This window comes from Oratosquilla oratoria, chromosome 12 (assembly GCF_046742065.1).
Source record: "Oratosquilla oratoria isolate Oo_2021 chromosome 12, ASM4674206v1, whole genome shotgun sequence".
Lineage (NCBI taxonomy): Eukaryota > Metazoa > Arthropoda > Malacostraca > Stomatopoda > Squillidae > Oratosquilla > Oratosquilla oratoria.
This window is the reverse complement of record NC_134788.1, coordinates 61,091,914-61,108,131: the sequence shown is the minus strand read 5'-3', so window position 1 is coordinate 61,108,131 and position 16,218 is coordinate 61,091,914. Positions and strand designations below refer to the sequence as shown.

The 16,218-nt window shown below is 47.4% G+C and overlaps 2 protein-coding genes across 2 annotated transcripts in view; both read right to left on the bottom strand.

Annotated features, from left to right (window-relative positions):
- The window catches only part of LOC143031875 (uncharacterized), a 35,203-nt gene that overhangs the window by 12,554 nt on the left and 6,431 nt on the right, over window positions 1-16,218 (bottom strand). The window lies entirely within an intron of this gene.
- LOC143031878 (uncharacterized) overlaps window positions 10,333-16,218 on the bottom strand; it is a 36,602-nt gene continuing 30,716 nt past the window's right edge. The window contains exon 2 of the mRNA XM_076196240.1: window positions 10,333-13,588. Coding sequence (XP_076052355.1) covers window positions 11,943-13,496 — 1,554 coding nt within the window. The 5' untranslated portion in view covers window positions 13,497-13,588 and the 3' untranslated portion in view covers window positions 10,333-11,942. The remainder of the gene's footprint in view (window positions 13,589-16,218) is intronic.

Genomic DNA, 16,218 nt, shown 5'->3' with positions numbered 1-16,218 from the left:
GCAAAGTTGTTTCTACCTACTTCCAAATTGAATCTATTTCCGGACAGTTTGAGACCATTGTTTCTTGTCTGATTCTCATTCATTGTGAAAATTTTGTCACTTTTGATGTTGTCAATTCCCTTTAGAATCTTAAAGACCTGTATCAAGTCACCTCTGAGTCTGCGCTTTTTTTTTTTTTTTTTTTTAATTTTCGCAGGAAAATTAATTTTTCCCTGATACAAACCTGAGGCACTCCGCTAAACACTGTGTGTTGTTTTAAAACACCTCAATCCGTGGGTCTGGGCAACGGTTATTCTCAATAAGGGGCCCTACTGGGGCACGCCTCCCCCCCTCCCCCACATGTCTAGCACACTAAACTCCATTCTCTGAGCCAGGTATGAAACTAATCACAAGGTTTGACAGGCAAGGAAGAAGGAACTATTAGAGGGGTGGTTGAGTAGGGCCATTAGAGGTAAGGAGTACCTCAGGTTTGTATCGGGGAAAAATTAATTTTCCTGCGAAAATTACATTTGTTCCGAAGAATACAAACTCTTCGGTACTCCTTACTATAGGAGGGAAGGAAGTAGTTATCTAGCCTGGGAAACCTCCGTAAGGAAAATTTTTATAGTGTGCTAATACCTACGTTGACCAGACCCTTATACATTCCCCTAAACTATGAAGGGCACCTAGTTCTGTTCCCAGGAGTGGAGACAGACAGGGTATACTCACTTTGTACCTCCTGAAGGGCTTGAATTGATTCCCTTGGATTGCTTGAGAGCCCTCGGTGAGGTAAGGGAATGTGGAGTATGAGAAGGACTTTGGATAGGTATCACCGTGTTTGCCGAGCCAGAACCTGGATGAGTTGTCAGGGTCGGCTGTGTGCTATTGGGGAGGGATATGTCATCTCAGGACTTCTTGGGCGGCCACTATGGGGCCCAAAAAGAAGTTCCCTAAAGATTCCCACATGACTTCTTTGAGGTAAAAGGAAGTGAACGTAGTCTGGGACTTCCATATACCTGCTTGAAGGACCTGGTTGACCGACAGATTCTTTCGGAAGACTAGGGAGGTCCCTATTGCCCTCAGGTCATGGGCTTTTGCTCTAGGGCAATCCGTGGGGCTCATTCCGTAGGCCCTGCGGATGACTTCCTTGATCCAGTAAGAAATGGAATTCTTAGTGACGGGCTTGGGCTTACCCTTAGTAGAGACGAACAACCTCTGCAATTCTGGTCTAAGATGTTTAGTCCTCTTGAGGTAGGTCCGGATGGCACGTACCGGGCATAGTACCATTTCCGCTTGTTTGCCCCCTACAAAGTCGTCTAAGGAAGGAACACTAAAGGACCAGAATCTATGGTCGGCTTTGGCCGGATCCTGGTTTTTGGCAATGAATTGTGGCAGAAAAGTGAAGGGGGGGGGCACGATTTTCTGAAATGTCTGAGGAGCATAGAAATTTCATGCCCTTCAGAGAAAACACCTGATATAGCGCTGCCCTATAGCCCTGCACTGCCGAGTGGGAGCTCTTCTTGGACTTCCGGAGGAAGTGGAAGAAGGAGGCGATCTCAGGAATGGTGGCTTGATCTGGGATTATTGTCCGGGAGTGGCACCATTCTGCAAAAGCATTCCATTTCCCTTGATAAAGGTTAGCTGAGGAAGAGCGAATAGGAGCGGACACGTCTTCCGCCATTTCTCTGGGAAAACCCTCCTCTAGGAGGATCCGGACCATAGTCTGAACGCGTGAAGAGCAAGAGCTGACGGGTTCTTGTGCCAGGCCCCGTTGATCGGTTGATGTAGAAGGTCGAGTCTTCCCTAAAAGGCCAGGGGCTCTTCCACTGCTAGCTCGAGGGCGTCTGGAAACCATGGGGCTTCCGGCCACCAGGGAGCGATCAAAGTCATCCGAACGTTGGATGCGTTTCTTACTCTCTGGAGCACCTTCTGTAGCAAGGGAAACGGTGGGAAAGCGTAGGTGTCGAGGTTGTCCCAGCTTTGCAGAAGAGCGTCCTCTCCTGCCGCCAGCGGATCCGGGAGAGGGCTGAAATATATAGGGAGCTGGTGATTCCATCTAGTGGCGAAAACGTCCACCAGAGGGGAGCTCCATTTGTTGATGATGAAGTTCGCTACTTCCCGATGGAGGGACCATTCCGTGCTGATTACCTGACTCCTTCTGCTGAGGTGGTCTGCCCAGACATTCTTCTTCCCTGGGATGTAGCGAGCTCTGAGTGACACTTGGAGATTCTCGGCTAAATTGAGGATGTCCACAGTCAGAAGGCATAGTTCCTGGGAGACTGTGCCACTTTGCTTGTTCAGGTAGGCTACTACCGAGGAATTGTCCGACATGATGCCCACTACTTTCCCCGAGATTTGATCCGTGAAGTGACGGAGAGCCAGCAGTACTGCTTTCAACTCTAGCCAGTTGATATGGGCTGTCCGCTCGACTGTGGACCAGGAACCGCTGACGTGATCGTCGTTGAGGTGGGCCCCCCAGCCCTCCTTGGAGGCATCGGAGAATAGGAGGACTTCGGGGGGAGATGGGCCGAGGGGCATTCCCACGAGCAGGTTACACGGGTCCTTCCACCAGAGAAGAGAATCCTTGACTTCTCCGGCAAGGGTGATGCGTTGTCGGGTTTTACCCCCTTGCGGGGACCACTGAGACTTGAGGAGCCACTGTAGCGGTCGCATTCTTAGTCTGCTCCTGGGGATTAACCTCTCGACGGAGGCCATATGGCCCAGGAGGACTTGGCACTGTTTCGCCGTCAGGAACCCGGTCGATAGTGCCTGTACAACGAGAGAAGTGAGATTCTGGATTCTCTTCTCTACTGGGAAGGACTTCATTAGGGAAGAGTCCAGAACCATACCCAGGTATGTGACTCTCTGTCTTGGAATGAAAGCTGACTTCGTATGGTTGATTATGGTGCCCAATTTGCGGACAAAGGCTAGGACCATTCCCAGGTGTTCTTGGCATAGCTGGGCGGACTGTGGCAGGATCAGCCAATCGTCCAGGTAACGGAGTAGGGGAATTCCTTTGGAGTGGGACCACGCGAGACGAGTTTGAACACTCTGGTGAAGACTTGGGGTGCTGTGGAAAGGCCGAAGCATAGGCAGGTGAATTGGAAGGTGGTGCCCTTGTGGACGAATCGGAGGAATTTTCTGGAGGAGGGATGCACTGGTATTTGGAAATAGGCATCTTGGAGGTCCAGTGACACCATGAAGTCCCCTTCCCTGATAGACGCCCTTATGGCCTCTGGGGTGTCCATTCGGAACTTCGTCAGGGAAAGGAACTTTTTAAAAGGAGACAGATCGATGACTGGTCTCCACCCCCCTGTTGCCTTTGCTACGAGGAATAGCCTTGAGTAGAACCCTGGGTCCGGAGTCGAGACTTCCTCTAGAGCTCCTTTCTGAAGCAGAACGGAGATTTCCTCCGCTAGGGCCCGCCCGCGATCCGAGTCCGGATGGTAGTTGCTGACTTGGATGGGATAGGGGGAGAGGCTGGGGACGGTGTGAAAAGGAAGGCGATAGCCTGCCTTGATGACCTGTATGGTCCAGTCGTCCGCCCCGGCCTCTTCCCATGCCCTCCAGTAGAGAGAGAGGCAACCTCCTATCCTCTGCGGGAGGGCAGGCGAATTCCTAGAATTTTCTGCGGGGGGGTCCGGAGCCTCTATGATGTTTGCGCCTATGTTCTCTATTCGGAAACGGGCGGTGCTTTGTCTGTGTTTTCGACTATGAATGGGGGGGGGCATTTCTTCTCTCTTAGGGTGAAGAAAAGGCTACCTCTGCGTCTGAGAGGACCTAGGGGTCGATGGTGGGGGGGGGGCCTTGGCCTCGAGCTAGGGACGGCTGTTCTCTCGATGGCTCTGTTATGCATCAATTGGTTCGCGCTTGCGATTGCCGAGTCCACCATTTCCGGGGGAATCAGCGTGTGGGTGAGAAGGGGGGCCCTCTTCAAAGGAGCATAAATCTCTCTGGGGAGGGGGTCACTGGGGTCCCCGAGGATGGTGTCTCTCCTGCGGGACTCGAAGTTGGCCATGGACGTTGAGAGGCAGGCAGCCTGATGCTTCAGGGCTCTGCTCGCGCTTTCCAATAGAGCCTGGAGGTCGCATTCTTCCTGGGGTTGCAGTTCGGGTAAGAACTCCCTTACTGAGGCAAGGAGGCGTTCCAGCCAGGAGTTCACCGCCAGGGACAGAGCCAGTGATTGAATGTGGTCTCTGACTTCTCTGCCGGAAAGGAGGACATTTCTTCTGCGTAGTGATTCCGCGTCCGCTTTGACCAGCTCTGGTAACCTCACCGGGATCGAGGCTTCCCTGAGGTTTGCCCCCGATGGGGTGTAGAAGCGTTTTTGGTGTTCCACTGGAACCGAAAGCCAACGCGCTTTCTCGGTTGTCCTTTTTGCGAGAGCGTCGGAGGCCTGGGTCATGGCTCTTACCGTCTGCGTACTCCATGGAAGGTGGATTGGAGGAGGCTTCGCTTTCTGAGAATTGCCCGTCCTGAAGATTTCAGACTCGAATGTGGCTTTTTTTTTTGGGGGGGGGGGGCAGTCGATTCGCCCTCCCAACTCTCGCGAGGATGTCTGAGAAGGAAGGTTTAACCACCATCGGGGATTCCGATTGGGAATCGTGAGGGGATAGGGAGCTTGTCCCCTCCCCTACGGCGCTGTGGACATCGTCGTCGTCGTAGGAGGGGTCTGCACGGTCAGCGAGAAACACCGCACTTCCATCATCGTCACTGATGGGTTCGTGGGGGTTCCGATCAAGTGGAATATGGTCTAGGGGGTCCCTTGGGGGTGGTGACTCCTGACGAGCTTCCGGGTGTAACATGAACCGTGCTTGGGTTGCCCGGATAAATTCCCGTTGTTCCCTCATTGTATTAAAGAGTGAACAGATAGTGGGGAGGAGGTCCTGGGAATGCCCGCTTGGAGAGTCCCGCTTGGGTGCGGATGGTCCGGGGGACTCAAGGGGGAGGCTCCCTCCTCTGGACGAGGAGGAGTTACCCGCGAGTAACGCGCGCGTGGGTACACCTTGGGCCTCCTGCCCAACGGGCATGGAAAGGGCTCCGTTGATCACCTGGCTCGTCTTACGATGGGTTGAAGGTGGACCGCGGGACTCCCGATTAGAAGAAGAAGCTGAGGCGCTCTTTGTCTTCGAACTCGGGTTCTTTGTCCATTTGGGAGTTGAGTATCCGGGAAGGGCCGAGGGCGAGCCACAAGCGGCCGCATCCGGGAAAAAACTCGTACAGGAGCGGTAGTTAGAGGGGGCCGGAGGCGCATGTCCGTCTATGCTAACCGCCCTGGGTGAAGGAATAGGAGACACCTGGGCCTGAGATTGACTCGAGGTGGATGTTGTACAACCTTTCCGTCTACTGCGCTTTGGAGGAGGGAGAGAACTGCTCGTCTCCTCCGCAGGCGTAGTATGCTTTCTCTTTGTTTCGGGGGGTGACGGAGGAAGCCATTTTCCCTGCTTGCGTACCTTGTTCCTTGCATGCACTTTCTTGTGAGCATGAAAATACGCGGACCACTGCTCATCATCCCATTGAGCGCACGTTTCACACGGGGATGAAGGGGAACACTCCATATTCCTACACTTGATGCACCAAATGTGTGGGTCCGCGTGTGTTGGCGGGAGCGGGGCAAGGCAGAGATATTTCTCTTCGACGAAGGCACACAACCTATCTCGAACAACAACACTAGAACCAGATTCCATACTTACAGAGAAGGGTAGAATACTCGGTGGCGGTTAACGAAATGAAGCGGGATAGGAAGAGGGCACTCAAGAAATTCCAGGCGACCGGATGTCTTTGATGCAAGACGCTCCAAAAAAGGACGCCGCTGGAAGGCTGGTGGAAATGGACGAAGCAGGTTGCCCTATTTTCGTCACTACTCAAACGCAAATAGTGAACCGTGGAATAAGAAGGGTGCACTATAGCTCGGTGGCGGTTATGTAAAATAAGAGAAACTTCACTATCGTTCAAAGAAGGGAATTCTACCGTTCCCAAAACTGAACTTGGGTAAATTGAAGCAAGTATTGTGAGAGACGTTGACTCGTTGGCTACCGCGAAGAGAATGGAATTTAGTGTGACTTGTGGGGGAGGGGGGGCGTGCCCCAGTAGGGCCTCTTACTGAGGATAACCGTTGCCCAGACCCAAGGATTGAGGTGTTTTAAATCAACACACAGTGTTTAGCGATAGAAAACTTGCGCTACGCGAAAGTATCCTATGGTAAGGAGTACCGAAGAGTCTGTATTCTTCGGAACAAATAGATTCATATGCTGTTTCCTTATCGTCGCTGAATCTCATTAAAGACATTGATAGATTGGAAAAAGTACAACGGCGAGCCACAAAAATGATTCCAAATATAAAAAATAAATCACACGAAAATCGACTGAAACATATGAATCTGTTTTCCTTAAAAAAGCGTAGACTCAGAGGTGATTTGATACAGGTATGATTCTCAAGAGAATTCACATCAAAAGTTATAAAATCTTCACACTAAATGAGAATCAGATAAGAAACAATGGTCTCAAACTGTCTGGAAATAGGTCTAATTTGGAGGGAGGTAGAAAAAACTTCACCAACCGTGTAGTTAATGAATGGAATAAACTTCCTGCAGAGACAGTGCAGTGTAGTTCAGTTCGAAGCCTTAAGAATCATTTAGATGAACACCTAAGCAAGATGCTGTAATGATTATTATTTATTTTATATTATTTGTTTTTGTTTTGTTATGATTTGTCTGTTTGATTCTCATTTATTATTATATGTCAAATTATTATTATTTACTATTTACCTGTTTGTTTGTTGTTTGACTGTGCCTATGCGTTTATTTGTGTATTTTATTTGATACATACATTATTATAGTTTTTATTTATCTATTTATTTATTATTAGGATTTTTTCGCATCCGACCTAGATATGGACCAAAAGGTCTCCTGTCGGCATGCTCCGCCTTTGTAATCCTTTGAGCGCGGAGCTGGTAGGTAGAGTTCCGAACGTATCTAGATGGAAAGTAGGCAGGTCTTCACTCCGTGGAGCGAAGGACGCACTCCATCGGGGCCCACGCCGACAGATACCTGCTAGTCTTCCTACGTGCACCATGCGCTTTCCTATACACATAACCCATCTAATAATGAAAATGTAAGTAGCCTTACGTGTGTTTCACTTTCGCCCCACCCTTGCAACAGGACTTGCAATATAGTTTGAAACATGGCGCAGTGAGTAGGATACCCTTGCAACAGTGATACAAAAGCGATGATACGTTAATCGATGGTGCGTGTATGAAGGAGTAACCGTAATATGACGATACGCGATTCGGTGGCGCGTACGTGATCGAAGACTTGACGGAAGTGTCGACGGAATTAGTCGACAGTGTGCATGTTGGACCGTGAGTGCTGTGCTGTGCAACAGTGTGGTGCTAGACAGTGGACGCCACATTACGTAGAACTAGTGTCGCGCTTTCGGGATATCGAACCTCTCGGCAGAGCACTACCCGCCGCCACCGTGACCTATATACGGAGCGAAGCTGACATCACGCAACCCACCAGCCTACCCACGCAGGTCACACCCACCTAGCCAGGGAAACATGGAACCAAGACGCAATTCACCGGCTTCGGTTTCGGAGGCGAGTGACTTACCATCCCCACCTACGCTCACACCAAATGTGACGTCTTCGCGGGATAGTGGCGGTAACATCAGACAGCTCGTAGTGGTGATGCGAGAGGAACGGAGAGAGCACAGCAAGAAAATCGACAAAACAGCGGACACCCTGCAATCCCTCGTAGTTTTTGTCACCTGCACAACGTCCCCAACACCGAGCCTCTCGTCGACCTCCCCGTCCCCTCCTCCTCGGCCTTCCGCCCCAATCCCGCCTGTCACCGGAGTGACACCCGCTCCTCCGCCACCCGGCAACCTCTCGGTCCAACGTCCCCTGGCTCTGCAGGCCGATGCACACTTCCGGTCGTTTCATTCGTGGCGCCATGACTGGACCGACTATGCCATCATAGCCGCTGTTAATAGGATGCCACGTGACATACAGCTCCGGTCGTGGTTGTCCCTCGATGTTCAGGGGATACTACCGAACTCCCTGGACATCCCGCATGACACCTCGCACTCGGCCGATGAGAAGCTTGTCGGACTGCAAGCCCACTTCCGGGACAAGCGAATCGAGGATCTCCACCGCCGCGACCTGCTCCGATACAGAGAGGCGCAAAGCGAGTCCTTCGACGACTTCTACGACCGAATAAGGAATAAGGCTGAAGAAATAGACCTGTGCACCGGAAACCCCGTCACTTGTGTGGAGGCCCAGCTGAAAATGGTGATGCTCATCGATGTCAGGGGCGAGAAACCCGTACAATGCCTCAGCTCCCTCGCTGCAAACACGTCAGAGCAGGAGATACTAACCAGCTACCGCTCACACGAGGTATTGAGGGTGACAGCTTCGGCACTCCAGGATGACCCGAGCTTAAGCGCCGTCTTGGCAGATATAAGGGCCTAGCATATGACGCATGCACCCCCGCAATACAGCGGTCCCTGTCAATCCTGCGGCCGCCGGCACGACCTCAGGAAATGGCGGGCGTCTAACAGCACCTGCCACAGCTGCGGGAACAAAGAACACCGCCCTCGCACCTCCAAGTGACCTGCCGGGGATGTCCACTGCCACGCCTGCAACAAAGAGGTTCACTGGGAGTATTGCAAGTCGACCAAGGATCGGGACAAGGAGTACCATGAGTCGTCAATTCCCGACGCTACTGCACCTCCCAACGGGAAAGCCGGCATCTGCCACCATGTCTGACGGCCACCTGTCATTATCCGCAGGTGCGGACGTCACTGTGATAGGCACTCGACACCTAGACATGTTGGGGATACCCAGGGCCAGCTTGCAGTCGTCGCTCTCGGTGCCGACGTTCATGGCCGATGGGTCCCAAATGCCCCCCGCAGTGGGACGCTTCCGGTTCAACTTGACGCTCGCTGACAGAGACTGCGCCGCCGATATACGGGTACACGATGGGGTCCAACTCCCCCTATTCTGATTCGCCCACTGTTGGGAGTTGGCCATAGTTGCGCACGACTTCCCGAAGCTCATCGTAGCGGTGACGTACTCGAACAGGTACGCCAAGCTAACACTACCCGTTGACAGCTCGCCAGCTGCCGCTCACGACTATTTTCTACGGGAATTTAGCGACGTCCTGGTCTCCAAGGATGACCACCGCACCTCCACCCTAAAAAAGATGGGCGTCCACCCATGAGAATCCACATGAAAGCCGACGTGATGCCCTTCGCCGTCCACAAGCCCAGGCCGATACAATTCACATATTAGGATCAAGTGAAGGAAGAACTTGCCTTAATGGTGCGGCAAGGTATCATTACGCCTGTCAGTGAGGAGCCCTTGGAGTGGTGTCACTGTCTTTCCTCCGACGGCATCACCGCCGACGAGGATAAAGTGAGGACCACACGGGACTTCCCCACGCCATCCAACTTGACTGACCTACGCTCCTTCATGGGCCTGGTGAACCAACTGACGGATTTCACCCCGGCCATAGTGAAGACAGCTCAACACTTAGGGCCTCCAATGAGCTCTAAGCGTTCATTCACCTGGACCCCGGACCACAAGGCTTTCGCCGACGTTAAGCGAGCTTTATCACCGCCAGCACTGGCGCACTTCGACCCTGCCCTGCCAATGGTACAGATGCATCAGGCCTATGCGGCGTCGGGTACGCCCAAATCCAAGACCACGGTCACGGGCGCTTGCTTCTTGTTTAGTGTGGCTCGCGGTTCCTGATGGACGCCGAAACCCGCTACGCCACCATCGAATTGGTGCATGCAAAATATATATGTTTGGCTTGTCCCACATCACGTTGAAGACGGACCGTCGTCAGCTCATCCCCATCCTTAACTCCTACTTCTTGGACGCCGTCGAGAAACCCCGCCTCCAGCAGCTTGAGGAGAGGCTCTCGCCCTTCGTCTTCACGGCGAAGTTGTGCGCACGCCGACAGATACCATATTGTCTTCCTGCGTGCACAACGCGCCCTCCTGTACACATAACCCAATGACTAATAAACGCGTAAATCACCATAGGAGCATTCCACTATCGCCCCCCTTTGCAACTACACTTACAACAGCAAGAAGGTTCTGTCCCAGGAATTATGAGAGAACAAGCGCATGCAATAATACTACTAGACACCACGGACAAGCTCTTCTTAGCACAATTGATAACAAAACCGTTCAGCAATTTTATCATTATTCGTCAACAACGAAGAATTCATCATATGACATCTGGTATTACTCTTGGAAAGACTTCAATGAAATGCGAGTTGTTTCAAAGGATACAATAAACACTCCTAAATATATTACCGTATATATATTTACAGTAACACAGATTTCAAGTAACAATGTCGTATACACCAAAGAACTTTACACAACACTGAGATAAACAGACCTTTATCCGTCATGACGTACATATATATCCACCAGTTACACCATTTCCTAATATTCTTGATTTTTTGTAATTACAAAACGATCCGTGCACTTCATGGAACACTTAGAGGTCAGAATGCAAAACGGAAGACAATTTTCTAAAACTCCAAGGAGAGTGAATAATGCATTGCCGACCATTCCCACGATACAGTTTTGCCAATTAGAATTTAGGCACATGAACGCTATTTTTCAAACCTAAATAAATCGTTTGCAATTCGGCTATCGTCAAGAATCTTCGGAGTGACGTATGAGTAGCTGACCAACGCTATTCACACGTCATTGTTCAACATTGAATTGTGGGAAAATTGAATAAATTATGGTCTATTGTGTATCTGCCAATTGTAACAACGGGCAAAGTAGTGGTCGGAGCTTCTTTCAATTCCCCTGTGATGCAGATCGAAGATCTATATGGATGTGGAATATGAACATAATCGGGAGAAAGAGATCGTAGAGGGTACCAAGTGATCATTCTAAATTTTGCTTGAATCACTATGAGCCCGTCTTGTGAAGGATCTGGCTAATTCTATTGGATATTCGGGAGTTGTGCGGCCTCGTCTAAAGGCAGATGGGATCCCAACTACCTTCGCACCCTTTCCAGCCCTTGGATCGACCCCTAAAGTGACCAAGGGTCGAAGAAGTCAGGCCTTCAACAAACGCCGCAGGCTAGAGGCGAGGCATTACTAATTGCAATGCAGCGTGTGGCACTATACCAATAACACAGGATAAGCCTAGGCTATAGGCCTTGGTAGCACATGTAATGCATATTGTGAAGTAGCACAGATCAATATTCATAAAATGTGCAACACCAATAATGAATTCCTAATTGGACACACGGATAACAAATCCATTTGGCATGCACGCATTATGAAGATTCATGAAAGAGTTAAGTAAGATTAATAATGTATGCATGTCTAATGAAAGTATCTGTGCGGCCACCCACCAGCGTGGGTCATCACCCAATACATATCAACCTTTCGTGAGGTGTGAGTCAATGTGACGTTTGAAACGAATCTTTCGTGAGAAGGCTGAAAGGTTTTCTTTCCTGTATGGGCCACCACGTGAGGTCTTTTTATCTGAGAAAGCTGCATCAAACAGTTCACACGCAAAAGGCTTCTCTACAGTCTGCGTCATCACGCGATGTTTGAGAGCACTCCTTCTTCAGCAAACTGTATCTCACAGGTCACACTGGAAAGGTTTCTCCTCAGTGGGTCATCATGTGATGTTTGAGAACAGTCGTTCCTGAGAAAGCTCCATCGCACAGGTCAAAACTGAAAGACTTCTCTCCAGTGTGGGTCATCACGTGATATTTTAGAGCAGTCGTTCCTGAGATAGCTTCATCACACAGGTCACACTTGAAAGGTGTGGGTCATGTGTCGTTCAAGGGCCCTTTTGTTGGAAAACTGCATAACACGGGTTAGATTGGAAAGGCTTCTCTCTAGTGTGGTTGACCATGTGTAGTTTGAGATGACTCTTTCCTGAGAAAGCTGCATCACACATGTCGCATTTAAAAGGCTTCTATCTAGTGTGGGTCACCAAGTGTCGTTTGAGATTAATCTTTCGTGTGAAAGCTGCATCACACTGGTCACACTTGAAAGGCTTCACTTCACTATGGTTCACCAAGTGTCGTCTGAGACTACTCTTTTGTGAGAATACTGCATCACACAGGTCACACTTGAGAGGCTTCTCTTCAGTGTGGGTCACCAAGTGTTGTTTGAGACCATCCTTCACTCTGAAAGTTGCATCACACAGGTCACACTTGAAAGGTTTCTCTCCAGTGTGAGCCATCACATGATATTTGAGACCATTATGCCCTGAGAAAGCTGCATCACACAGGTCACATTTGAAAGGCTTCTCTCCAGTGTGGGTCATCATGTGTTTTTTGAGAGAACTCTTCAATGAGAAAGCTGCATCACACATGTCACACTTGAAAGGCTTCTGTCCAGTGTGGGTTACCATGTGTAGTTTGAGATAACTCTTCAATGAGAATGCTGCATCACACAGGTCACATTTGAAAGGCTTCTCTCCAGTGTGGGTCTTCAAATGTTGCTTGAGAGATCTCCTCCATGAGAAAGCTGCATCACACAGGTCACATTGGAAAGGCTTCTCTCCAGTGTGGGTCACTGCATGCTGTTTGAGATGGCTCTTTTCTGAGAAATCTGCATTACACAGGTCACATTTGAAAGGCTTCTCTCCAGTGTGGGTCATCACATGACGTTTGAGTTTCCTCTTTGTTGGGAAAGCTGCATCACACAGGTCACATTTGAAAGGCTTCTCTCCAGTGTGGATCATGACATGACATTTGAGAGCTCCCTTCGCTGAGAAAGCTGCATGACACAGGTCACATTGGAAAGGCTTCTCTCCAGTGTGACTCCTCATGTGTTGTTTGAGAGAACCCTTCAGTGAGAAAGCTGCATCACACAGGTCACACTTGAAAGTCTTCTCTCCAGTGTGTGTGATCACATGATATTTGAGAGCATTATTCGTTGGGAAAGCTGCATCACACAGGTCACACTTGAAAGGCTTCTCTCCAGTGTGGGTCACCATATGTAGTTTGAGATTATTCTTCCATGAGAAAGCTGCATCACACAGGTCACACTTGAAAGGCTTCTCTCCAGTGTGGGTCATCATGTGACTTTTGAGACTAGTCTTTCCTGAGAAAGCCGCATCACACAGGTCACATTGGAAAGGTTTCTCTCCAGTGTGGGCCATCATGTGATATTTGAGAGCCCTCTTTTGAGAATAAGCTGCATCACACAGGTCACATTTGAAAGGCTTCTCTCCAGTGTGGGTCATCACATGATGTTTGAGACCACTCTTTCGTGAAAAAGTTGCATCACACAGGTCACACTTGAAAGGCTTCTCTCCAGTGTGGGTCATCACATGACGTTTGAGAACACCCTTTTGTGAGAAAGTTGCATCACACAGGTCACACTTGAAAGGCTTCTCTCCAGTGTGGGTCATCATGTGATTTTTGAGACTAGTCTTTCCTGAGAAAGCTGCATCACACAGGTCACAATGGAAAGGTTTCTCTCCAGTGTGGGCCATCATGTGATATTTAAGATGACTCATGAGATAGGTGTGTCACATGAGTTTCTCTGTTCCATGATGAATATACAGAATTTTTAGATACCTTTTCCAAGATGTTGATATTTACCCTTAACCTGTAAGAAAAAAATAAGTTCGACATTAACTTTTTGAGAGCTTGTGAAAGGTGTAACATGAGCATAAACAAATACAGTGGGGGCATCTAATGAAAATGCAGTAGGGAAAGGGAATAAATGACTCATAATACTGATATTACGGTGGTATTCTAAAAAAAAAAATAATAATAAAAAATAATAATAAATCCTAATATAAATTCTATATAAATACTTGGGAGAAGATTTATATAATAAAGGATTTTTTTTTAAGAATACCACTGTAAGAATTTTGTATTAAGAAAAAAAATAAAGAATACCACCATTAACCTCTTTGTTACAATGATGCCTACCAGGCGTCATGAAGTGCGAGTGGGTATACGTGGATGAGGGTGTTGGTATCAAAATTATATCTATTTTGTGGTTGTAGCTGAGTGACTCCTGAATTCTGTGAACTAGTTTGATAATATTTTATGTGTTTATCATTACTCAGTGAAAGAAAACAAGTAACACAGCAGATTTCATATCTTATAATGCAAGTAGTGTGATGCATCGTACATTAGGCATCTGATGCTGCACACAAGAATTTGGCTCATATTTAAGAGGTTAAAGGAAGAAGATATGGAAGGTTGAATAAATACTAAAAATGATGGGGTTGCACAGAACATAAATTGGGACAGTATATAATCAGGAAATAATAAGGCAAAAGAATGGCTGAATAAATATTATAGAGGTAGAGGACATAAGAAAAAAGAGAAGTATACAGTAGCATCATTGGATATGAAATATCTTTGTCAAATTTTCAGAGAGGACCACTACACACACACCAATCAAGGATGTCATAAATCACCATTGGAGAGATTCACGAGAATCTGATATTGATTTCTACAGCAAATCTCTTGTTTTTTGGGGAAACAAGTGATATTCCACACATATACCACCACAAGCCTATAAACATCAAAATAAAATGTTGATTTTTGACATCCTTGTATGAGAAGTAAATTACTTCTAGTCAATATATCCTAACTTGTCCCAACCTACAACTAAGTTAGGTTAGGTTCACTCCTCACTGCCGTCAAACACTAAAACATGGTGCACAGTGGGAAAAGTTTATTAAGCTATAGTTATTCAGTGGAAACGGCCACTTCAAATGAGTTACAAGTAATTTGCATGGATATTTGTGCCCTGTAGCAATCTTACTCATAAATCAACATATGATTGAATTTTTTAGGTGATTGGTAATATGAAAATTAATAGGAAAATAATAAGATGCAGGAATGGATGAATGAATATTACGAAAAGAAAGAAATCATATGAAAAAGTGTGATGAAGGATATACGAGCACAGTCAACTGGAATTAAGAAATATTGGTAAAAATTTCACAGAGGCTTACATCCAGCCACCTAGGATGTCAGAAAAAATTGAGTAAGCATGAGAATTTTGGTAGATATAGTACCCCAAGCCCATAAATAAATCTATAATAGGTTTATATCTATTATCTTTGAGTGAGAAAAACTAATCTAGTCAACCAAGCTTTACCTATTTCTACATATGGCTAAAGTCTATCCCAATAGAAGTTACACTTGATTTCTGCCATGCAGTTTGGTGCAGTTGTGTAGTCCTTTACACTCCGGCTCCACACAAGCACCAGCAACACGCAAATTTCTCAACTCCTTCAGAAAATATTATATTTCTCCATTTTGTTCATAAGATAAGAAATTTTGGTTTCAATCATTGGAAAGCAAACACTACAACTAAAACAAAATTTTCAATACTCTATAGGATAAAAAATTGAGTAATTATGTGGAATTGAAGTCAAGGAAAATATAGTATAGGTTTATATATATCTTTACTTACAATTGATGTTTACAACAATTATGATATCAAATATAGAATAAAATATATGCTTTACATATACAACTGAACACAGTGGCACATCCAGATTTCACATATTAAGCAAAATTGAAAATTAAGGATTTTTATAAACATTTTGCATCATGATGCTTGCAGTGCAAGTGAAGTTGGGAGGGATGGTAGTTGCTGGCTCCTTCTGTCCTCCTCCTATTCCACTCACCCCTATCTTCTGTCCTCTCCCATCCTTCCTCAGCAGACATTCCCCTCTTTCCCAATGCCCCATTTACCCCATCCATCCATTTCATCCTTGGTCGACCCCCTCATGTTCACTCCTTCCACACCTCTTTTACCATTCTTTCTTCACTCATTCTTTCCATGTGTCCAAACCATCTCAATACTGTTTCATCAACCCTATCTCCCAACTCCCTTTCCACCCCTGTTCTCCTCCTCACCTCCTCATTTCTCACTCTATCCAGCCTAGTAACCCCTATCATACTTCTTAGGCACCTCAACTCAAACACATTCAAACTCCTCCTCTCTTATGTTCCATGTTTCTGCCCCGTACAGTGAACAAAATGTAGAAATATATTTTCTGAAGGTGAGGAATTTGCATGTTGCTGGTGCCTGTGCCACATCAATTTTGTGTGTGTATTTACCTAGTTATATTTTATGGGAAGAGAGCTATGCTCGTAGTGTCCTGCTTTTGTATCTCTCCGCATCCAGTTTATTCTTAAAATCTTGTTCCAGATATCTATCACTCTATGTGGGAAGCTATTCTTTTTCAAATCCCTTCTGTAACT